Raw genomic sequence first — 26,382 nt, forward strand, 5'->3', positions numbered from 1 at the left:
TTTACCAAGAAATTACATTATAATTTTGACAGGTCAATTTATAGCTAAGCGGCTGAAACTTTTGCAAAATTAACCGGCAAGAGAATTTTAAACGCTCAGTGTCAGCTCTCAAGAATCAATCTGTACTTAATGTATTTATTTCTAATCTCTGGGCTATAAACGCGATAATCGAAGTTCGCAAATTGCGGGCATCTTTCTCTATCACTCTAATTACGCCTTCATTGGAGTAAGAGAGAAAGATCCCGCAATTTGCGAATTTCGGTTTTCGCGGTAGGCCCTCTGACCGGCTGACCTCTTTTCGGTCGTAGCAAGATATTGACATGTATACATATTTTATTCCGCTATATTCTTTTTGATTAATTATATTTAATATCTACCGGTGTTTCCTGTAACAGGAGCATTAAATTAAGTTGTAGGCTGTACTCCTCAAACTGACCAACATTTGTTCAGCAGCTTTTAAAAATAACTTGTGTTTTAATTTTCATTACACTTTAAAGTTTATTCTAAGACGCATTGTATTTCAAAATTTGTTATGTTTCTTAGGGTGACAAGCAACGTCAAACACACAGATGGCAACGTACATTGAAAATAATATTTAATTAGTATCAAAAAGGTATAATCTAAAAATTTCATAAGTAATTTTAAAAAGTTGCTGAACAAATGTTGGTCAGTTTGAGACGTACAGCCTCCAGTTTAATTTATTGCTCCTGTTACAGGAAACACCGTGTATAAATTTTTTGCGATAAATCTAATTCCTATTTTAATGTTGTGAAAAACATATAATTATCACTGGCCGATTGTGATAAACTGGCACAATTTGTCCACCGTTTATCAACAGTTACATATGCTCATATTTTAATACAGTAAACTCAGGTAACTATAGTCCTTAAGTACAACTATGGACACTATGGTCCATCGTTACATTTATTTTGGAGCTTAGACACACTAATTATATTCTTTTTTCAAACAAACAAGTATAAGTTTACAGCTACCTATGCCTAGACAGTTATACTGTTAATACATAGCCAGTGTCATTCGAACTATCTCTAGGAACTTAAATTAAACATAAATATTATATATATAGTCGTCCATGTCGTGTCCGACAACGGCGACCTTTACAAACTCCTCTGATGAGCACGTATATGGCTCGCAAAACCGAACTATGTTTTAAATATCCGGTCGCACTGTGTACAATAAAGCTTCCCTTGTTCATTATAAGTATATGCGTAGGACGGCTTAGGTCGAGACTTCCGTTGAAGGCGCTTTTGGTCCAGGTGTTCAAGTCGAGCTTCTTCGAAAGTAGCTACACCTTCTCTCACCTCTATGCCGATGATAAATATTATAGGTAGAGTTTAAAAAAATCCTGATACTACGGAAGGAAGGACGGCCAGTAGTCTGCGAATATGTCTGCGTTTTGGGCTCTAGCTATGAAGTTATTAAGTAATTCTATTACTCGGTACGTGGGTGCGTTTGAACTTTGAACCATGATAGGTGTGGACATTTGGATATGCGAAAAGGTTTCTGACTCTAATGCTCTTTCTATATTATATACATATTCAACATTTTGAAAAATACTTACCTATACATATTTTACTGTAACTTGAATTTGGACCATAGTTTTAAGTTGTGGATTAGTTACCAGATTTTACAGTACCTGAATATTTCGTATTTTTACAGTTTTAAAACTAAAACAATATGGAGAAGCCTTTTATTGTTCTGCGTTTTCTTCATTGTTCGTTGGTGTATCCTCAGTATCGTCAGATGGTGTTCCTGCTCTAGAACTTTCAGATCCATAGATATTATGCAACTCTTCCAACTTGTAATGTATCTTAACGCCTTTAGAATTAGTTTTATTTACCTTATTCACGAGAGACTTAGTTTGTTCTTCAAGTCTTTTGAGTCGAAGATCGCGTGCAGCAAATCTGGCTTCATGATCGATTTCTGCTGACGTAGATGGTTCAGGAACACTTTTATCCTCGGATGTTTCTGCTTCCTCATCTGTTTTCTTTTGATGCGTATCGTGAAGTTTATCTAATTTTGTGCTAATGTCCTCGCTCGTTTTAACAGTATTAGATATGTTATTAACCACTTCTAAACAACCTTCTTCTAGTTTCTGAAGTCTTTCATCTCTTCTTGCTAGTTTTTCGTCTTGTTGACGTATACTTTCAAGTATACTGGCAGCGTTAATTTCTGGTATATTAGTATTGGTATTAGAGGAAGTAGAAGGAGCATTCATGTTGGTATCACCCTGACAAGGGGCGACAGTGTTTTCACATATGTTTTCTGAATTATTAGTGATTAATTGAGGCGTCATTTCAATATTTTCACTTTTTGTCGGTTCACTAATTAAATGTGATTGTTGACTGTTATCATTGCCTTCACTTTTATTGTCGTCATTATTTTGTGTTTGGTTACAATCTACATTTTCAAATTCTGTACCTGTGTCTGTTATAGGCCTCTCCTCTTTTATGATGTCTAATTGTTTAGATTCAATGTTTTGGCTGGTTGAAGGACGATTCAAGAGATGGTCTAATGTACTGTCTATTTGTTTAGACAACTTATCAGTTGCCTGTGTTTTCTTTAATAACGACAAACTATTTTTTTCTAAATTATTTAATCTTTCGTCTTTCTTAGCCAGTCTTTCTGTTTGTTCTTTAATACTTTTAAGAATAGCAGCGGGGTCAATTAAAGGTATACTTATAGTTGATGTCAGTTTAACATCCGGTTTTAAGAGTTTAGTCTGCTTATCGTTGCTAGGTGCATCTTGTTCGGTGCTTGTACCTACACAACAATAATCACTGTTACAATAATGTTCAACTCCCGAAGAATCATCGGTGCACGAGTCGTTTGTTATCTCTCCAACTTCGTCTTCAGTTTCATCAGCGGCTTTATTATTTGACCGATTTTCACTATTATTAGAGACTGATATAGATGCGTCTAGACCAGAAGTATCATCCTGCGTATCTAGAGGCAATTCAGCAACATCTAGCATGTCACTAGCTGGATCCTCTCTTTCTGCCACTAAATTAAAGTCAGCACTAGAGTCTAAGATGGCTTCAGCTGACTTCTTATTCTTCTTCTTACACCTCAACAATGGTTCCGTTACATATTCGCTTTCGTCGTTTGATTCTGAAGAATCATCGGATGGTCTTTCATCACTATAACCACTTTCACCTGAATTGTTGAATGACGGTGAGTTGGATTTGGTTTTCCTGCTAGCGAATTCAGCTCTAAGTTTTCTCCAGTCACGTTCTGTCTGCGTGTTCTTTTCGCGCGCCTGTTCCCATTTTTCTCTACAATATTCTAACTCATCTTTAAGTTCATTAAGTAGTTTCCTTTTCTGTTGCAATTCATATTTGAGTATTTTTTCATGAGTATGTAGTTGATGGTGATGTCTACGTAGTTTTCCCACAACGTGCCAGGTTTTGCTTAGTTCGGTTGTGACGAGTGATAATCTACGCTCTTGTTCTTCTAAGCGAGTCTCCAAATGTACATTTAGTTGTTTCATGCGGTTTACTTCTTTGATGAGTGACAACTTTTCGACGATTAAATCCTGTAAAAATGGATATTACTTAGGTATAGCTATTTGTTATTATAAATAAAAAATATTGTACAAGTTCTTTGGTTTTGAGTTTTTAATGTGCAGTAAAACATTGACTTGGCTTGATATCAAAACAATTATAGATGTGTTTTATGTGCAGTGGAAAAACTGGGTGTTTTTGTTTTGAAGTTCAGTAGTCGGGGATTTTATTATTGTCTTGTGACAGGCAGTTGACTCATGGTTCTGGGAAATTAATGTTTAAAATGTAGTAATGATCTAATTACTGCTTACCTTTAATCGGATGTATGTCTGGCTAACACTTGGCACTAACACTGAGCCAGCTTTAGTTTCAACTGTTTTATAGCAAGTCTCAACTTTCTCGGAAGTCCCAGATTCGGATTCACTTTGATGACTTAGAAGCTCCATAAGAACTCTCCATACTTTGGGCAGATTCTGAACTATTTCTTCAGCTGATGTATTAGGATTTTGTGATTCTGAAATATTCAATATATGATATTAATAGTCAAGCTGTTAAGTCCCGTAATTGGTTTGTACCAGTTATATTTGGAATTCGACATTAAACTAGAATGATCTAACATAATTATATAATTAATTTTATTGGTAATAATTTACACAAGAATGTGCACAAGAAATACATAAAAATTAGAAACTAAAACACGTTCTGAGCCATGCCGGGTCCAAAGGTCCCCATCACACTAGCAGCGTTACCCCGCTGTATATGGCGATAGAGACCTGTTGGACAAGCCATGACTCAGAACGGGGGTCACTCCCTTTCTCTCTGAGGCGCTTGCCAAGCTCTCGGAAGAGCTCACGGTGAGCTCACGCGCCTCCCGCCCCCAGGCCCCGGCTGTCTTGACGGCGACGGGCACGAAGTCATAGGTGGCTTCCAAAGCAGATTATTCATTTTATTACATTACATTATGCTTTATCGCCATATCGCCTTAATAACGTTTCTACTATACTCAACAAATATTTATATGGTTGTTATGAATATGATAGGTACCTGACTCTTCCGTCTTGACGACTTCGTTTGACTTTTCGATTGGGATACTACTAGTACCCTCTTCAAATTTGTGCATTGCCTCGCCTTCATCCACTTGACTAACAATCTCCAATAACAGTTTGGGAAGAGCCGAGGAAGCCTCTGACCCATTATCTCTTTCAGCCATATGCGTCAAAAGACCGTGGTTTTCTTCAAGACGAACGACTAATTTGTCTAAATCTTGTTTAGTTTTATAACCAAGAAGGACTTGGGAGAAAAGCTGCATGGAAAGATGAAATTAGTTACAACATTGATATTTATATTATTTTTTTGCTAAATTCAAATTCAAAAAATAATAGAGTTGTACCTTGTTAACAGCAGACATTTCTTCCTGCAATCGGCGAGTCTCATCTTGATATGAAGATATTTGTTCCATCTTATTTTCAATGGTCTCTTCTAGATTCGTGACTGTTGTTTCGAGTTCGGTTACTTTAGTTGTAAGTTCTGCGTTTCTGCAAATAATAACATTGAGTCAAGGATGACTCACGTTAGTCCGGGCCGTGTCCGGGCCGGAGCTTCCGGCGCTTCGTTTTCTATGGAAAGCATTACGTGATCACCTGTCATGTCATAGAAAAGTAAGCGCCGGAAGCTCCGCCCCGGACACGGCCCGGTCTAACGTGAGTCATCCTTTATTCCTCTAAAAAAAGTTACTTTATTTATTTATTACGCTATTATACAGTAAGTTTGTTAATACTGTTAATAGGTAATACCTAATTAAGTTTCTTATTGGAAACATGTGTTATATATTGATAGAGTGAATAAATACGACGAAAACAGAAGAGAATAGAAGACAGGATATACCAACTCCGCATTGCAATAGACTCATTATTGAGATCGTTGAGGCTAAATACCTATGTAGCTCTGGTTATTAGGGTTTATTTACCTAAACGCAGATGTTTGCTGACAGTCCCCCTAAAACATATTAGCTAAAAATTATGCCGCAAACCTATATGTATAATATTATCTAACTGTAGGTGTGTTAAGGTCCACTTACTTATTAGTCTCAGCTTGTTTGAGTTCCTTTTGTTCCTCAAGCTCACGCGCCAGACCTTGTCTAGTTACTTCAGCCAATCGAGCACGTTCTTCATATAATCCACGAAGCGTTCTAATGTTTTGCAATTGTCTCTCATACTCCTGTCTAAGATCTGCAGACAACATATTTGCTTCTCTGTCTGCCAGACTCTGTTCTATTTCACGTAGTTTATCTTTCAACTGAAAAAAAACACCAATTATATAATTAACCTGTCGTTAGTGTTATTTTTAGTCTACTTTCATTTGTTTGCGCTTCATTTGCGTCAACTCTCTTAATTAACTCGATTATGTCGTCTACATATTATTTTAATGTTCTAAGTGTGCATTAGAGAATCAAACTTTATTTATTGCCCGTAGGCTAAGTTGGCGGCATGACAAGATCACGTGCCAGCGAACTGCGTCGACGTTGATGCGACGCCGGTCCATGACTGCCTCAGGTCGTTGTCTCCTTCGAGCTCTATATGTATAGCTGATTCTTTTTTGTTTGTTTTGGTTAATTCCACATTATGCATTCTAAATATGTTTTAAACAACAGCAAATCTTTACAGCAAGCCGCCTAAAAAAAACTGAACAATAAAAAATACAATGGACCTGTAAATCCGCACTACTTAACTTAGGGTCTTCACACACCTTTTTTCGCAGATGTACCTATGACGGGTTTCCTTATTAATCTTATTTCATTACAGTCACTGGTTATTACTAGACTTAATTACAAAAAGTATAACTATTATTAAAGAGCTTTATCGCTTAGCGATTATGTCGCTCCATATAATCATCATACAATCACACTCACTTACGATTACTAAGGCCTATATTTACTAGCTTAAACAGTGCTCTGGCCTCGTCCGACACTGGAGAAGCCAGGGCACTATTGCAGCCACCAACATTGTTAAAAATATTACATGATATTTTCAGTTGGCTCCTAAAGGATTCGTTCCGCACACATTCCACCAATATGTGGTACACGTCCTCAATCATATCGCACTCTGAACATAATGGTGAGGTAACTTTACGCATCATGAATCCAAACTTATTAAGTGGAATGTGCCCCGAACCAGATGTACCTATGACCAAAGATAGATATAACTCCGTAATAGATGGATACAGTCTAAGGAAAAAACGTGCCTCGAAAATCAAGAAAATTTGATTCTCGTTCAGAGGGCGCTACTAGCTTTGGCCTACTGTGGTAAATAGATGGCGTGGCGTTGACGGTTTCGTTTGTTATTTAACAATTTTAACGCATATCAGTGAAAGAACATGGGTCAAAATCATAAAAATAATCATTGCAAATAAAAAAAATCATTTATCCATATTTAAATACATTTTATCGTATTTTTATAAATCTTCATTTTTAGTTTTAAAGTGTGTCGACAGATGGCAGTGAATTTACTGGGGTTACAAAATTTACTATGACAGCTATGCTAATTATGCTATGACGGTTTCCTTATTAATCTTATTGCATTACAGTCACTGGTTATTACTAGACTTAATTACAAAAAGTATAACTATTCAGTATCATTATTTTCCTTGCAAATAAAATAAATAGATTTCACAAGGTCTAAAAACTTGTTGGTCAACGTATGCATTACCGGTCAACTACTTACTTTTATTGCGCAATGCCAGGTAATACAAAATGGTCGTCTTTGTCAAATTCTCTGTCAGTCAACTAGTCAGTGGAAATAATTTGTAAATATAAACATTGCATAGTCGACATAGTCGCCAAACTTGCTTCCTGACATTCAATCTAGGTGGATGTGATTTATTACATCGTACTTTGCTATCGTTTGATCTCGCCAAATACAAGTTCATCTTCCTAATGTTCTGTCTACTGTGACATTGATATGATATATTAGACAGTACATTGTTATCATTTTAATTACGTGTAGCATTTGAAGTACGAACATCATATGAAACACGCATGTTATGCAGCTCGACGACGCCCTATGTAGTTATTGCCTAACACAAGGCCAGGCTGGGTTCCGTAACATTACGAGTACCTACTAAATGGAACCTGGTGAAAGAACTCCGTCAAAGTGAGGTTACAAATCGTATCGTAAGGAATTTCTCACTAAATTGTCAGTATGACAAGGTTCCATCACTGTTCGACTGTTCTAATTTGCAGATGGTACTTACCTCATTCAGCTGTTGTTCTCGGAGATTGATCATAGTTTTACTGACTGAAATCACTTCTTTCAGTGCGTTTATATGCTTGATAGACTCCGTGTTCTGAGCGTTTAGATCAGCTATTTCTGAATAAGCATGCTGCAGAGAAATATTTGAATCTGCAAGATCTCGTCTTAGCTTGTTATTGCTAGACTTGAGTGCTTCAAATTCTTCTGCCATACTTGCTATAGCTCCACTGAGTTCTGATAATTCATCAGAAGCCTTCAAGTTTTCTGGAATTTCTATATTATTAGCAGTCAACAAATCTCTTAGCATTCTATTGTTTTCTTGTAAGCCTAATTTAGCCTTATTGGCATCTTCTAAAGATGTTTCTAGCTGCTCCTTTTCTGCTCTATGCCGTGCCAGGATTAACTTTCTTTGTTCCCGTTTCAAGCTTAGTTGTTTCCTAAACTCGTCCATTTCTTCTTCTTTGGCCTTGACACGCGCTTCGTCATCATGGATGGTGTCATGGAACTCCTGGGCGTCTTCAAAAGGTGTATTACTGTCGCTCATTGTTTCACTTTCACTAATGACGTCTGTGGCGCCTTCCCTTGCCGAATAAGTACTGAACGCGTTTCCCATTTTGGGATACTTATAAACAAGTCGCGTGCTAATCAAGGATGCATGACTCTAATATAGGTATCGTGCGATGTGTTTTTCTCGAGACAAAGAAGTATCGACTATTCGATCAAAACGAGTGTACGGTGTGGCAGTGGCTGCCCGAAATAGATCGCCCGTCTGCTCTGGTTGTGTATTCTTGTTCCCTGCGAGTGAGCTAGTCCAGTTTTTGGAATAACCAATTTAACACTACGTCGAGAATTGTATGAACCATGAGTAGTCGTAGAGCTCTCATACTGGGTCTCCTGAGCAGTGTTTGGTAAGAAATTGGAATAACTCAAGTCTGCTATTTTCAATTCATGCAGAGTACATCGCCACGAGCGAACCCAGCGCAAATCGCGGCATCTGGCTTCGCAATGTTAACAGAGATCTAGAGGTTAAATTATAATTGATAATCAGAAAGGAGCAAATGTTTTGGGAAAATAGGCAGCTTGAGACGTACAGCGCAAAGCATGTTCCGTTGCGCGTCCGATTCTCTTCGACGAATTCCTGTCGATATTTTATTTTTAATCGTGATACTTTTAAGATGACTGGACAGTTAGATTTAGAGCGTACAAAACACGTGTGATGCAAGAAATAGTAAATTTATAAAGGTCGTGTATACCGTTAGATACCTAAGTATATTTGTAGGTACCTAGGTACTTACTTACACGAAATATTATTATTATCTTTATTTATCTGTCATCTTAGGCTAGATTTTTATAATATGGATATAAAAGTAAAATACAAAAACACTTATAAAACATTACAAAAAATATATAAACACCTTATAAAAAACCTAACCTAGGGTGCCGCCGGCAGCGGGGCAAGGCCCAAGCTGCCGGTGGTCAGCTGGTCAGGGCCGCAGAGAGAGGAACCGGCGGACTATCCGCGCCGTGTCCAAGATCACCGCCTTCTGCATCTGACCCTTGATCCAGCTACCTAGCGAGAGTCTCTCAAGGTGTTGGTCGAGACTCTTCGCTATGAGACCGTTCGCTGAAACGACTATCGGGACAATGATCGTCGAATCAACATCCCACATGGCGGTTATCTCGTGAGCCAAGTCTAGGTACTTACTGGACTTGTCCTTCTCGGCATTCTCATCATGCGGGATGGTGATGTCGACGAGCACGGCCCGGCGTTGCAATCGATCTATTTTTTATTTTTATTTTATTTTATTTTATTAATCGCGTAAATCGCGTTAGACCCGTTAATGACATTAATTATGAGCATTGGGCAGTCAGGAGGTTTGGGCCTTGTAAATCGGGACGTGTAGAAAATACTTAAAATTGTGTACTGAGGTATTCAATACTAGATACTAGCACAAAAGCTCAGGCTAATCTCATTCGTGATATACCGTAAAATGGGGTGAGTAGGAACAAAACTGACATTCAAACGTTGATAACATTTTATTTTTACCTACGCAAACTGAATGGTGTATATTATAAGTGTTCCGGACGTTTGTATTTTAGTTTTTATTTTATTTTGGGTAGTTCCATTTCATAACTTTGACGATAAACAGGAAATCCCACCTCACCCGGTCAAATAGCTTTGTCAGTAGAAAAAGGCGAGAAATTCAAATTTTCTATGTGATGATTACTTTTTTCTACTGACTACTGACGGAAATGGCTTGACAGACTATAAGTTACATATTAAAAACAAATCACAACTAAAATATAATAAATACTCAGGAATAATTTCACCGTTTTTAGGGCTCCGTACCCAAAGGGTAAAAATGGGCACCCTATTACTAAGACTCCGCTGACCGTCTGTCTGTCTGTCACCAGGCTGTATCTAATGAACCGTGATGGCTAGACAGTTGAAATTTTCACAGATAATGTATTTCTGTTGCCGCTATAACAACAAATACTAAAAAGTACGGAACCCTCGGTGCGCGAGTCCGACTCGCACTTGGCCGGTTTTTTTTAACTTGCTTAGTATAAAACTCAGGCTTTACGATTTTTGTATTTCCCGCCATGGCTGATTGGCTTGCCAGTTTTTTCAGTCCAACACTTGTGTGTCGTCTATACGAAACTTTTTTCCTCAAATATCATGTTTTTTCTAATTGTTTTTATAAATACTGGCTATATTAATTAAAATATTATAATCATTATTATAATATATACACGAAATTAAAATTAATCTCAATACAAAAACAGCGATTTTAATTGAAGCCTAAATAGTTTTGTATCTGCCGGATCGTTCGGAAGTTGCGTCAAGTCATCGGATCCGCGATCCGCGTCAACGCGTCATGTCGGGCTACGTCAATAACGTCAATTTTACGCAGAAGCAGAAATGTTGGGAAAACTAAAAAAATCTTTTCCCAAATAATACCTATAATCAAAGTCAATACTCTAATTCTGCGAGATAGTTGGTTTCTAGTCATAGTTATTGTAATCACTTATCGGCAGTTTGCGCTAACTAGTAAATATTTCACGTTATATGTCAAACAAGATCGATTGATTTTTATTTTATTTTGTTTTATAAAAGTGGCTTATTGATAAAATAGCTAATAAAATCACTTAGTGTGACGTCGCTCGGTTCCTCAACGATTCGGACATGCGATAATGAGAAGTAGAATTCGCTAGATGAGTGATGGATGAGTGCATTAAGAGCTCCCCTTGTAAGGTAAAAACCTGCCGTCTCTGCTGCCTTCCTCTTCGGCTGTACTGTAGCTGAAGCCTCTCTTTATAAATTGCCAGAATTTTATCAATATCTTTACATTATTAGCCTTATATCATAGAAAAATCGATGTTTCTAGTGCTATGGTATATGGATTTCTTTACCAATTCAATTGCCTTTATGATTTATTAATCTATCCTGATTAGTTCTTCAAAGTTTAACTTATTATAATTTTCAAGGGGAGGTATTTTTTAAATTAATTAATTGATATAAATTTTGACTGTAGAAACTAGTTGTCAAAATTCTGTTTTAGGTATTTTTTGTACTAACTAAACGCACTGCTTTTCTTTTTAATTTGCGTTTAATTTATTTTTTAATGTTCCAAAATTCTTGTACACATGTATGTAGATGTTAGTTTGTGTTTTTATTTTATTTTTATGTATCACAACGGTCCATAGGAGTGTGATGATGTGGACGATGGGCAGCTTGAGGCGGAAGTGGAGCACCTGCGGCAGCATTTAGCTGAGCGGGACTCTCACATTGTTGCCTTGGAGGCTGAGTTTGCCAAAACTACCAGCCGAGTTAAAGATCTTGATGAGCAACTGCATACTTGGAGAGAGAAATATGAAAGGTTAGTAAAATAAGAGTTGAAATAACTTTAATATTATTTTGTAATAAGAGTCCAACTCAAACTAAACTAGAAAAAATGATGAAGCCCTCCAGTGGTGAAGGCCATATTCAAACGGCGTCTTCAGCTAACCAGGTACCTAGTTAATTTTTTTACCGTATATTTCAGATTGAATGATTCCCACAAAAGGGTGCAGAAACTAAATCAGGTTTTAGAAGACAAATTGCTGCAAATGGTTGACAAGATGAAGGGTGAAAAGAGCCAATTGACTAAAGACATAGCCACTCTGTCAGTGAGGCTTGCAGAATCCAAGCACAATTTCAGCATGCTGCAGAAGGAAAATGTGAGTTAAAAGGTCTACAACACCAGTGGTTCCCAAAGTTGAGTGGGTACCGACCCACCTAACAATAACTGCCAAATTCGGGACCCACTTCTTGACCGTCTTAAAAAGGGGGCATAAAATATTATTTGTAACACTCAGATGCCTTAGTAGTTTCAGGGCCTACTAGATATTCGCTCAAGACCCATAATTTGGGAAATGCTGGTGTACACACTAATATTATGAACATGTTCAGGAGGGGTTCAACCCTAATACAAATATCTATCTATCTATAAGACCTTTTATCCTGACTAAGAGACTAGAGTATATCTTTTAACCCAGTGTGATGCTTAGCATAGGTCTTGTTTATCAGCAGAGATCGGACAAATCATCGCAAAACGATCAAAAATCATTTATATTTTTGAATAAAACTTCCAGATTATACTCAAAACTGCAGTTCAAAATTGTTAATTTTTTTTGTCCTGTTTATCAGTACAAAATTACAAATATGGTTAATTGTAAGTTACACCACAACAAAGGTCATTTAAGGTTAGAAAGGTGTAGGTCCCACAGTAATCCACACAAACACTTTCTTAACAACCAAGTAGCGAGGGCTTGGAACAAACTCCCTGAAGATGTGGTTTCGGCATAAAATGTGAACCGATTTAAAAATAAATTGGACAAGCATACCTATACATCTACTTGTCTATGATAACTGTCAATGATTAGTATGATACAGGTAATATTATTATTTTTATACAAAAAAGAGATATGAGTTGTCACAACTGCCTGCCTGCTAATTAAATAATAAATTAATGATAGAGGTGGTGCATAGTCGGAGCCTGGTTCCAATTTGACTTTGCTGTTTGCAAACCTGCAAAAGGCACTCTGAAGTTAAATAATGAGTGAAATATGTTTTTTTTAGTTCTGGTTTGTCATCATCAGTCGGTAACGACTATAATCAGTTTTGCTGTATGTATTAGATATAATTTTTGGGTTTTGGAGACCATAGTCCCACTTAACCACGGCTTTCATTTTGCACGATGGTGCTTCCTTTTGAGTCTTTGTACTGTTTCAGTCTTGTCCAGTAATTTTGAAGCCAGTGGATTGGGATATTTGGGATGCCTTGCCAGGCGCTCAATATAATTCTTAGTGAATTTTTTGATCTCTTCCTTTACGGTGGTCATATTGAGATAGTCGTGCGCTTCATCGTTTCGAGTGAACCAGGGCTCAGTTATTTGTCCTACTCTCTATAACATATTTACCTATGATTTGCCTACTTCTGAGCAGGTTACCGTTGTGAAATATGGTTAATTGCTGGAATATTGCCTGTGCAAAAAAAGTACAGTTGCCATTTAAAACTTGTTAGCCTTGCAATAAAAATGGAAAGTTAGATAGAAACATATACATATCTAATATATAATGGTTGACTGGTAGAGAATGCCTCAGGGCGTTAAGTCCGCCATTTGTACTCTTTTTGTGTAAATTTGTGCAATAAAGTTTAAATAAATAAATAAATTATATATATGTGATAAAAAATAGATAAATTCACAAAATAAATGACGTATTTGGTAACAAAGTGGCTCAATTTATCAGTACATTTAATAATCGTTGTCGAGCCAACAAGTCATGTTAGAGATCATGACAACTTCATACATCCTCACCTTGGACCCTGTCAATATGGTGGACTTATTAGTGTAAATTTTATGAAAGGTCTGATTATTTGTTTTTCTAATTTCAGGAAAGATACAAAAACGATATGAATCTAGCAATCCAACTACTACAGTGCAAGCCTGATAACTTTGTATCCCAAAAACTGGACAATGTAAGTAAAACATGTAGACTCAACATCAAATTTTGAAAAACACTTGTTTTTCTTGTCAAACAAGGCTCTTGACACAGATTATATAATAGTTCATACGAATAGATACTTATCTCTCAATGAAAACGCAAATACCTACCGTTTTGATACCTACACAAAAATACAATGGAGTGACCTTTAACGCGCCGCTCCCCGCACCGCGCGCACCGGCACATCGCTAGGGTTGCCGACGCTTCTTTCAAATACTTAGGTGTCTACTACTATACTGTAGGTAGATATCTAGCTATAAATGTGTCGTAAAAACATTACCTACTACATCTTTAAAACAATTTAACAGTACATACGTGTAGCTTGTAACTATCGTAAAAATAATAACAGTAGGTATATTGAGAATGTCTCGACGAAGTGACGAAGACATTTCTTTGGCATAGCGCGCGGTGACGTGGCTGGCTAGCTTGAGTCCCGCCGGCGGGAAGCGAGTCGTAGGTATAAATCCGACCTCGCGCGGAGAGTTCCATAGGCCTGCTCTTGATCACTTTGTTTTGTTTACAGCTTCCTGTAGATACACAAACCCGGGTGTCACAATATGTCATGTCAAAAACATCCAAACCAACCGGCTCAACCCAATCAAGAAACGGTAACGAACTAGACACTTTCGATGCAAGTGAGTACGAATTTAACATTTCCGCATCGCTGATGTCAAAAATTCTTGAAGATAGTATTCAGGATACCGTAACAAAACACTGTGATACATGTATATGCATGAAATCACAGAGTAAACCCTTCTGCTACAACGAGAGCTACTATTCTGTGGCAACGCAAACATTTCTAAGCGGAGATATGAAGAATTCCCTCTGCTTGAATTGCAATTCCGAAATTAAATCTGTTCATTCCAATTTAAGCTTCAGAAGTGCTTCACCACATGCAATTAAATTGGTAAATGAAAAATTTGTATGTCAAGGCGCGCCAGGGCCCTATATTGTACCTCTACCTATAGGGGAACAACTGAAAGTTGCCCCTGTCATCAATGAGGCGCCTAACACAAGCTATATTATTAACGAAACATCTAAAGCAGATGATAAAGTCCAACTCTTGCCAAATGATGAGAAAAATAACCCACCTATTGATACTAGCGATCTAAAACAATTAAGAAAGAATACCATGAACATGGAACCGGCGGTTCATCATAAGCTCTGTGATCGCACGAGAACTTCCATCTCTAGTAAGAAAAGTAGTGTTCACAGTATTGGCAATGAGGAACTTATGAAGGAATTATCAAACTCTAAAGACATTATTAAGGATATCAAACCAATTAATGAGAATCGGTCGCTCGAGAATTATAATGTGAGAAAAAACTCCTTGGGTTCAATGGGGGCTGTTAGTAGAACTTCTTCTGTAGCTAAATCTACAGTCAGCACTCATAAGTCTAACACTCAAGTGGGTCCCGGCCCTCGGTTTTGCCATTTGCGAATGCAAGCCGGCTCCAAAAATATTCTCTTAGATAATGCGCAGCCTGACGTGCCCCCCGTCTTATACCGAAGGCAAAGTAAATGCAATGAAAACTCTATTTTTAAAGATCTGAATGATGGTATGGAGAATTTTATGGATATAGATAGAACCCCAGATGAAAAAGAGGATGCTAAAAATGATAATGTAGTAGTAGAAAGCACACTTATAGACGTTCACGTCGATAACAATGCCAAAGAATGCAATACGAGTGTGAAGAGTCCTACTATTAATCCTGTGCTTTTGAATGTTTCTTCATCGCCTCTACAACCATTGAAGACGCATACTTTCTCCAACAGTTCCGAAAACAATAACAATAAATCTCAAAGTGTTGACAGTCAGCAAAATGTTTCAGAAACAGATAATATTCTAAATGAGTTTAATGCAGATATGAAAAATATGCAAAACAATAACATTGACGATATAAACACAAATGATAATGGTAATAAACTAGACGTTCTATCGCCAACCTCTGTTGGCGATAGAACGTCTAGCCAGGACGTCAAAATATTTAACTTCGATCGTTACGAGCAAAATAAACTCTCTAATTTACATACTAGGCCTTTAAGAAAGATCGATTTGTCGCAACTTCATTCCATTGAAAGCACAAGAATATCTAAAGATTTTCGGCCGTTGATGGATAATCACCAACATCAAGTACCAAAGCACGAGAAAAAAACGGAACACATTCCACCAAAGTCAGTACTGCCCGCTGTAGTTAACGTGTATCCAAACTTAACCCAGACTCATTTGAAAGTGAATGAAACTACGAAAGTGTTCACGAACGAACAAAGCACAAGCTCGCTTTCTAGTGACGATAGTGCCGCTTTATTGCAAAAGCAGCAGTTACTCAGAGTAGCAGAGTGGGTTGAAAAGAACTTAGAGCAGCAAAATAATCTAAACGATCCTTTGGAAGATGATGTCGCGTATAGTAACAGCGTGATGAGAAGGGATAGCAAGCTGAACAGACTCTCGGAGACGCTAAACGAATTGGCACTCAATATGCCACACCCAGTCAGCAAATATTCCAAGTCATTCACTAGAGATGGTCTCAACAACTGGGTTCGCAACTCTGTAGCTCATAATGATAATGCTGAAAAAAAGCATGCGCCTATTCCAAAGGCAAATATCGGCAAGGAAACAAGTTTCCCAGTTGAGAGCGGTGATGCTACAGTTACAGAAATGAATGATAATTCTAAGGTTAGACGTAACGCTAGCGATTTCGATGTCGGTAAAGAGTTGCGAAATGCCTTAAAGTCTAATGACAGGGTGATAACGGCTGAAGAATTAGCGCGAATGGAATATAATGTCAAGAAGTTTTTACTGAGCGGCCCGCACTGGACGAAAGAAACTACAGGCCGTAGCCGACGCACCAGCAGCAAAACCGAGACTGATGTATAATTCCGATGTAGATAGTTTGATACATTCCATGTTCAACGTTCTTGTGTGTTGGATGGACATTCCAATTTTGTCATACCATCCGGAAATCTGTTAAATGTTTGTGAAGGGAAACCTTAAGTCTATTTAATTTTAGAGACTGAAAATGGATAAGATGATTTTAGATCTTAAAATGAAATAAGACTTATTGTATTTCTCTGTCAGTGGGATATATAGTTTATTAAGGCTATTGATGCGTAGCTAAGGATCACCGCTGCACATAGTAATATGACGTAGTTCGTTTCAGTAGCTCCGTCTTTGTCATGCTTGTTAATGATTTGCCTGTTCTAATTAAATACATTTGTTACGGTACTTCTTTGTGCAAATATGACGATAACATTACAGAACAACATTTCTCTATTCTAAATAATTATGTTTCTAATTTTATAAGCTTTGAATTTATAGTGTGGAATTATGGATAGAGAAATGGTTGCGTATCTCTAAAAACAAATTAAATTACTTTCTATGAAAATATTTTAATTTGTCTTTTCAAGTAGACACACTACAATTTAAACTATAAACCGAAATAAATGTCATATACGAAGGAAAAAATTACCAAAGCCTCCAGTGTCCAGAGCTGAAATCGAACCAGCGTCCCCCGTTTACCGGACAGGTGCCTGAACCACTCTGCAAACATCACTCATCACTCGGCTCATTTCGGTTTATGGTTGTGTATCTATCAGATCAGATTGATATCAAATGGCAGTTATTTGACTAAGGGCCAGTTGCACCAAACACAATTAACAGACTGAGTAACGTCAAGCAGCAGAGAACTATGAAACTTTCCATACAATAAAATTTAGCGAACGGTAAAACGGTGACAGACGGTTTGGTGCAACCGACCCTAAGAATGTACTTTTAGGTACCTTTACACGATTTTATGGCCTAGGCATTTTTCAAGTACGTATACTAAATTTCAGCTCATTTGGACGGTGCTCATTTGGAAAGCATAATTATTCGGTATTATTCGGCCAAGGATACCATACCATAGATTCAGTCCATGGGCCCGTTTATCAAAAGCCTGTAGCTTGTAATATGTACAATTGGAAGTCCCTTTCTAACAAAAGCTGTCAAAAAGGGACTTCGACTTGTATTACAAGTTACAAGCTTTTGATAAACGGGCCCCATATAGTAAACTTGTGTCTACGATAAATATGTAACCTATACGCTAAGTTTTCATGCCAAGTGCGACGTAAAGTATGGCGCTTCTATGGGATATGTAAGCATAATCATTGTCACTGCCAAGTCAGGGCAAACTAATGCTGGTTTCACGGGGGCAGTAGAGTGTACAGAACTATATTAAAACAATTTGAACGCGCTGACAGAGGCAGAGCCGTACTGTCAGGACAGCATGAAGGCAGGACAGTTAATAGCCAGCCCGTCTGTATGGGCTGTTAGTGTCACATACACCAATTGTATTCTGTTGGTTGACATTATGATTTGTGCAATGTGTTAATTCAATGGTATCCGGCTTGAAGGACCAAATTGATGTATGGGCTGCTAGTGTCACATACACCAATTGTATTCTGTTGGTTGCTTGACATAATGATAACACAATATTGCCGAAAATAAACACTTTATTGCTACTAAAATACTCTTAACTATAAAAGCGCGATATTATGAATGATATTGCTAATGAGGACACGCGTGATAGGTTCTAATGATGAACGTGTACTGACTCGTATTTTATTGCTTTACGCAATTGTAAGTAATTTCGCTGAGATGGCAATGTGCGGTATGTAGACCGTACACCGTCTATGTTTTTATGTTTTCGGGACAGTTGCTTTCTCCACCACATTTTGTCACCCGTCATCCGTGTGAAACAATTTGAACGCGCTGCGCTGCGCTGCCGTACTGTCAGGACAGCATGAAGGCAGGACAGTTAATAGCCAGCCCGCTATGTGTTTATGTTTTCGGGACAGTTGCTTTCCCCCACCACATTTGTCACCCGTGTGAAACAATTTGAACGCGCTGACAGAGGCAGAGCCGTACTGTCAGGACAGCATGGAGGCAGGTCAGTTAATAGCCAGCCGGGCCAGCCCGTCTATGTTTTATCTTTTCGGGACAGTTGCTTTCCCCCACCACATTTGTAGGAGTATAGTTCTCGATTATACGGAGTGTCCCAGAACAACCACGTCACATTGAAGAGGTACCTAACCGGCGTTTTTTTACGAGGAGTGATGCAGTTAGGCATTCCGCCCAGCCGAACATGACCCCAGTAAAAGTCGCATGGTTGTATCGAGTTATCGATGCTGGTAGGTACTAAAAATGTTAAAACAAAGTGGGAAATTCTCATTTTTTTTTTCGGTAATAACTCGAACACCGTGCAACTTTTACTGGGGTCATGTTAGACTGGTTAGGTTCCTCTTGAGTTGACCTACCTCCGGTGTCACTGTGAGGTGGTACTTCTGGGACTGGGACACCCTGTAGGTAGTTAGTGTGCTAAGAAAATTGTCACTAATGAGAAATTCAGATTTTGAACTAGCTGTCATCGTCTGCATCGGCGCTGTCCGTTTGTACTAGTTGACTGATCAAAGTTTGAATTTTGAACGTCCACTGTCTCCCTAATTGCTCTGCCCTACTACTCTGCCCCCGTGATGTGAAACGGCTTTAGCGTGGTCAGAGTGCAAATAGGTACCTTAAAGTACGGACTTTAGTGAAGCTGCTGGTTATTATTAACTAGTATAGTTGGGTGTTAGTCACGATGCAATATCGATGTTTTATAATAAATCAAGGCTGCCGTTGACTAAATTTAGCTTAGGATATAACACAAAGTCAGATTTATATTATTGTGCTTGAATTATGTGATATACATGCAACTAAATTTTGACGTAAAACTTTTATGGCGTACAAATGTAGACACAAAATTATCTGTAATCTTCTATCAATGTATTTGTTTTACGGCAGAGACATGTAAATAAATATAGACTGTCAAAGTCGTGTGCCCATCAATTATCTTTGGTGTGTATGCCACTTATTAGAGAGACTTTAATTCTAGAATAACATCGCAATGCTATCTAGTTAACACTGTTATAATAAATGGTGATGCGTTTTTATTCCTAACCTGTATGTGGCGCCATCTACATGGACTTGGATTATTTACATGTCTCAGCTTTAACAGTAAATTAGTCTTCGTTTATTAGAACAAATATCAAATTAACTATCTTAGTTGCTGTAGGCGTAAACTTTGTGCACATTAATTGATATTAATACTAGTAATATAGGGCACCGCATTATTTCTTCCAAAGATAGAGATAGTTTGTGAACGTCGTATAGAGTTCCTATTGTTAATTCGGTATTTGTTCCAGTATTTAGTCTTTCAGGGATATCTATATAAACAGTCCAAACCAATGCCGTCGATCGATAATAAAAAAAGTATATAAAAATGTAGCTCTCCACTTACACAGTGTATCATGCCTCTGCCTACATACACATGTACAAGTATTGTAATGAAATTGTATGTTAAAATATAAAAGGGGTATCTTTTGTGCATATTTTCCTAATTGTATTATTGGAAATATATTTTTGAAAACTTAGTTACGGCTGTATAATGTAGCTAGAATATGATGAATTATCAGTAGAAGCAAATCGCCAACTGTGTGTTGTCTTATAAAATATTGAGCACAACTTAGGGTCCTTTGATATTAGATGAGATCAGAAAATAATAAGTACTGTCAATCTGCATATCCCATATATTGTGATGATGTTTTTTGTTTTGGCCTGATTTTGACATAGGTATAGGGACCGTACATGAACTGTATCTTACGATTCTTACGCAGCGTCTTACGTAAGCGAATAACTCGCGAATGCGAAGCGAAGCGGCGCGGCGGGCCCACGGCGTTCGCGTTCGCAACGAGATCGCCGACGTAGGACACTTCTATAGGTATCAAAGGATTGATTCACCCCGCGCCGCATCGCTTCGCTTCGCGTTCGCGTGTTGTTCGCCTACGTAGTACGCTGCGTTAGACGGCAGCACAGAAGCTCCCTATTCATTGGCGCGAAACATTATGTCAAGTTTCCATTTTTAGATTTAAGCCATGGCAGACCCTACTATATGCGAAATAGACCCAGCGTGAAGTGTAGGGGGCACCACCTGCTTAGAAACGTGAATTGTTTTCGCTTTCGATTCAGGTCACGAGATGGCAGACTCCCCAACACGCACGGTCTCTATGTTGTATAGTACTTTGACAAACGCTTACATTAACGCTATTCAAGGTCGTTTAGCGGGGGATATATATTTATTTTAAATATATTATTCTCAAGTCTGGCAAAGCCATATGCGTTGGCGCCATCTGTAACATTGGGGAAAAAATACTATGAAGATTGACAGTCGTTGTATTACGTGTCTCTGATATTAGGTAGAAATGCCAATGCATTTCGTACAATACCATTTCCGAAGCATTTGTATAAGTACTTTAAACAGTTAATTCACTGCTTTATTTTACTTCGGGGAGTCTAGAAGATTCGCCCAGAGTCAGACTTGATTTCTATATTTATCCCCCTTAAACTCTCGCGTTTTGAACGCATATTTAATTATACGAAACGCATATTTTATTAGCTGAAACGTCGAAAGTTAAGGTAAAAACAATTAAATTAAATCGCGGTAGACCCGTTCGTATAATTAAATATGTGTTGTATATAAGAAAAAAATTGTGAAAAGTGTACAGTCGCCATCAGATATATCGGAGCGGCCGAGGTGCTCAAAAATATCTGAACACGCACTTAACGCCTTGACAATAGAGACGTGTTCAGATATTTGTGAGCACCTTGGTCGCTCCGATATATCAGACGGCGACTGTACATTTTTTTACACTTGCTCATAAAGGGTGGCATTTCACGCAGGTTTAGCGGGAGTTATAGCAAAAAAAATGCCATGGGGAGCACTTAATGCATTGTTTTAAAATAGAGAAGCACAATACTTATGATATGATATGAAATGAAATATTATTTTTAACCTCACCTCAAAACCGAGACGTGTGGCTTATGTTCTGGTTGATGATATTGTTCATTGATGACATCTGACCCTGGGCAATTATCCCGGACTCCACTTATTTGTGTTTAGTGATGACATTGAGTGATCTTTTTTAATTTAATTGTATATTTTTGGCTATTTTGTGTAAATATTCATTTGGTCTCATTTGGATGATTAATATGTTTATATTTGTTGTTTTTGTTTATTTTGTTATAAACACATTTATTGTTATATACTTATACTTTATTTTTTACCACGAAATTGGGTTTTGTATTGAAAGTTTTTCGAAATGTAGTTAAAATTGATGAATTTCAAGCAATTCGAGCAATATTTAATTAAATTTGTGTCTTATTTACAGTATAAATTAGATTATGGGGCCTTATTAAAGAGACTTTGGAGTAAAAAATTTTCTTCGAATAAATAACATCTAAACCGTTTTTTGAAGTATAAAATAAATTGTAATTTTTACACTGATTTCGTTATTTAAGAATTCTATTAATTCTTAGTGTCTTATATTGTTTTAACCGTAATTAATTAATTTATTTATTTAGAGGCTGCCTGAAAAATACTATCCATTTAAAAAATAATATGCAATTTTTAAGCATAGGTATTGTAGTTTTATATATTAATAATTTATTTAGAAAGTGTTCATATTCTGTTCCTGCATATTGCATTGCCCCGTGTACCCATTGGTACATGTTATTTCTGTATAAGATGTATTTATTTATCCACCTAAGGCTCACGGTCCTAGCTATAGTACTTATTCACTTCGATGAAATTTAAATCATATTCAATTGGAATACGGTTGCATTTGTTTTGTTTCTTTCACGACATCAATTCTATTTCTTACACTATACCAGTAGGCTTAGCACGAGTGCGCCGCGACAGCCTCTCGCGCGCGAGATAGCCTAGGTACGGTTCTTTTAATTTATCAACAGTGGCGTAGCGTGTACTAATCTAGCCGTGGGGCCCTTTTCTTTCAATGTGCCCGAAGGGGCCTCCCGCGAGGCTCCTTCGCCCACGCCTAGCTACGCCACTGTTTATCCAATTATATTTATTTAAATACGTTCACGCCCACAAAAGTAATGTCTCTTTGTTTTAAAATAAGGCCCCTTCAAGTATTTGCGAAAAGCCAAAGCTCGACTAGGCGATAGCTTGTGCAGCGTAAATTGTACGTAATAAGTAAGTGTGTTTATTTACTATTAAATACAATTACAGAAAACATTTTGTATTATTTATACTTTTGTAAATTACAGCGGTACTAAAATATCTTACACAACGACTCAATCGTTTCGGTGAAACACATATTTCATAACCCTTTTTCAGGCCGCACCAATCTAGGTTTCCCAAAAAATCTACTATGTATTCCAATTAACGGGTTAAGTTTGGTGATTCATTTGAAGACTAGTCAAATTTTGCAAAGTCAGATTTAATTTGAACCTTAAATTGGAACCTCTAGGTTTGAAATTCTATTAACACATATGGGGTCGATAAATCGTACTATGCCTGGAAAAGGGATAAGGTGGAATAGGTTGCAATTATACTCATCCAGCCATATCTTGGAGCACAAACACACAAGTACATAGGGTGCTTAAATTATAAATATTTCTTTTGGATTTGCCGTACTCAAGTAAATAACTTAGCATTACATACATTTATACTTAGTCGAAGTGTTTGAACTTAACGCCTAAAGTGACCTAGCATAATTTCCAATGCTCTTTCATTTTCTTAACAGTTTCAAATGTGTTGATTGAAATAGTTAACACATATAATTTGTCCTTGTTTTTTCTGCAAATATCGTATGTTCACAAAGGGCCCAAAAAATGAGGGATGTTGCAAACCCAACCACGCGTGTAACTGCATATCTCAAGAAGCTTATCGCTTTATCTATCCATTTTCACAAAACTTGACTGCGACTTATAAGCCACTATAACTTGACCCTTACAACTAAGAGTAAGTAAGAATTCGACAAATTTCATTAAAATTTGGTGGATAGATAGAGTTCCGTATACAATTCTGTACATAATACTCGTAAGAGACATTTACAGACAAAAGCGTTCCTACCATTTGCTTTTTTTTCGTAAAACCATCAACTTTTGGGTTATTTTTATTCAGAATCACGAGGACTATCGATTTACAAAAAAAAAAAATCCGGATTTTTTTTCCATTTTTGTGACGCATTTTCACATAACTACCTACATTTTGTGTTCACCGTCACAAAACTGACAACCAAAATTTGTGTAGGAAAAACTGAGGACACTTTTTTCATTTTAATCAAGTCCTCTTGATTCTATGTCGATATAACTCAAAAGTTCTTAGGTTTTCGAAAAAAAAAGTAAATGGTATCATTTTTTTAAAAACCCCCAGGTAGGCGTGTCCTAAAAACATTAAAAAAAATCTTTCACTGAGTTACGAAAACGTATGGTATTTTCGCAACTAAACGATTACGTGCATTATTTGGCCCAATTTGAGATTTTGCATCTATTCCGCCCAGAATGAGGTTCTTTAAACCAGCCAATTTTATCCTAATCTATAGATAAAAAAAATCGACAACAAAATAAAATTCGGTCCATTTCACGTAATACATTAAAGTTCTGTGGTCCATTTATACTGGTTCTTTGGCACTTCGCTCGGAATGTAGAGATTGTAGAGGGCTGTATGACCTTTGCATTTCCAAAACGACCAATCCATTGTTATGTGAGACCTTGACGCCGCCTATTGTTAAAGTTTTCAATTTTCTTGTTAGTACAATTTTACCTTGATGATATACAATTAGCAGTCGTAATTTTTGGCATGCTTATGTAACCGGCTTAGTTTTGCTCTAAATAATATTAAACGCACTAGTTATTTTTATCACCGGAGTATGTGATGCGCAGTATGATGATTTCACTGATTTGATTGCATCGTAATTTTACTACTGTTATATTACATAACGACAGAAGATCAACCGTAGTTTGTTCCTATTTTATTTATCGACGCATTTGGACTCTGATTATTTGTAGTTGTTGATCCAGGTCCAGGATCCAAATGATTCGAGTAAAGAACTAGTCTAATCAGTTTAAGCGCCTTATGTATGTATGATAATTAGTAAGCCGTGTCTGTGTTAAAAACCGGCCAAGTGCGAGTCGGACTCGCGCACCGAGGGTTCCGTACTTTTTAGTATTTGTTGTTATAGCGGCAACAGAAATACATCATCTGTGAAAATTTCAACTGTCTAGCTATCACGGTTCATGAGATATAGCCTGGTGACAGACGGACAGCGGAGTCTTAGTAATAGGGTCCCGTTTTTACCCTTTGGGTACGGAACCCTAAAAAAGAGTTTTCTCTTTCTAACAAACATATGTCAGTGACAGATTAGAACAATATCTAGATATTTTTGTTCCTTTTTATTACCAGTTAGAATCTAGAGTGTAGCTGGAGACTCAAAACAACTTTTGTTTCCTGTAGCAGGACTTTGCTCCTGAGCAAATAGTAGATTGTGTCACAAGGGAGCAAAATGACATATTTACGGCTATTCTATTATAGAATCCTTCGCTTCGTTTAGGATTCAATTGTACGCCCTCGCCGTAAATATATCAATTTGCTCCCTTGTAACACATTCTACTATTTCACATCACCTATTCGGAAAATGGATTTTTCTTCCCTGCTAGGAGGGATCACAGTGGCACTTTTCTGTTCAAGGACATTTTGTTGCCAGTATGAAATTATGACACAAAGACATATGAAATTAGTATGGATATAATCGATTACAATTTCTTTAGAATCGATTACGTGCATACAATTTTTCTAACTTAAATAAAATTTTGTTTTAATTGGAAACAATAAATGTAATTAGCGTATTTTAAACTAATTAATAGCATATTTAAATTAAGAAAATAATTAATTAACGTAATATTTACAAAGAAACGTAAAAAAAAACATTAGTTTAATATAGCTGGTCAAGCAAATCTTGTCAGTAAATAAGAACAAAAAACTACACTTATCACGTCTAAGTGTATTACGCCCAAGAAGGAAATAATTTTGCTACCATGTGACACATACGGTAATTATCATGTTTAAAAATATTATTTAAGCTAAAAAAATTATGTGCAAACATTTTTTTAAATAGTGTCCTAGAACAGAAAAGTGTTACTTTGATCCCTTCTAGCAGGAAAGAAAAGTGCCACTTTGATCCTTCCTAGTAGGGAAGAAAACCCCCTTTTTCGAATTGGTGATGTGAAAAATATATTTTCGAGGTAAAATACGTCAAGAAAAAGTTAAAAAACCTTTATAATCTCAGTGAAAAAAGTAACTTATCCTAAAGAAGTACGATTTTTAAGTCTGACAAACTCGCAATAAAAAATTCTATTCTATTCTATTCACACTATTATGACAGACTTGGGCGGTTGTGTCGAGGAAATGTATATAGGTAAGTTATAAAAGTCCAGCCCTACATGACTTGATAAACTTTTCCCTGAATTAAAAGTCCGATAAAATCCTGTTTGCAGATAAATCCGTATTAATTTAAACTAACACGATTTTCACTCATAATTTTAAACTAACACAGATCAAGTGCGGGCAGTTCGCAAAACCCGCGCAGCAAGATGTTGATACAATTCCTCGCCAGTCTGACTGTAACCACGAACGTAACGTCACGTTCGAAACGTCAGGCCATAAATAAACGTAAGTTTTTACGCGATT

The 26,382-nt window shown here is 37.1% G+C and overlaps 2 protein-coding genes across 2 annotated transcripts; one reads left to right on the forward strand and one right to left on the reverse strand.

The window, feature by feature from the left end:
- Positions 1-30: 30 nt before the first annotated feature.
- LOC134747851 (putative leucine-rich repeat-containing protein DDB_G0290503) lies at positions 31-8,606 on the reverse strand. The gene is made up of 6 exons (XM_063682502.1): positions 7,770-8,606; positions 5,599-5,816; positions 4,912-5,056; positions 4,566-4,824; positions 3,833-4,035; positions 31-3,553 (listed from the first exon to the last, which is right to left on the reverse strand). Exons 1-6 carry the CDS (start codon positions 8,379-8,381, stop codon positions 1,709-1,711), a joined length of 3,282 nt encoding a protein of 1,093 aa, XP_063538572.1. The 5' UTR covers positions 8,382-8,606; the 3' UTR covers positions 31-1,708.
- Positions 8,607-10,668: 2,062 nt separating this feature from the next.
- LOC134747831 (general transcriptional corepressor trfA) lies at positions 10,669-17,058 on the forward strand. Its single transcript, XM_063682473.1, has 5 exons — positions 10,669-11,024; positions 11,477-11,649; positions 11,815-11,989; positions 13,707-13,790; positions 14,340-17,058. The coding sequence occupies exons 1-5, from the start codon at positions 10,992-10,994 to the stop codon at positions 16,692-16,694; spliced, it is 2,820 nt and encodes a 939-aa protein (XP_063538543.1). The 5' UTR covers positions 10,669-10,991; the 3' UTR covers positions 16,695-17,058.
- The last annotated feature ends 9,324 nt before the right edge of the window (positions 17,059-26,382 follow it).

Source organism: Cydia strobilella, chromosome 15 (genome assembly GCF_947568885.1).
Source record: "Cydia strobilella chromosome 15, ilCydStro3.1, whole genome shotgun sequence".
Lineage (NCBI taxonomy): Eukaryota > Metazoa > Arthropoda > Insecta > Lepidoptera > Tortricidae > Cydia > Cydia strobilella.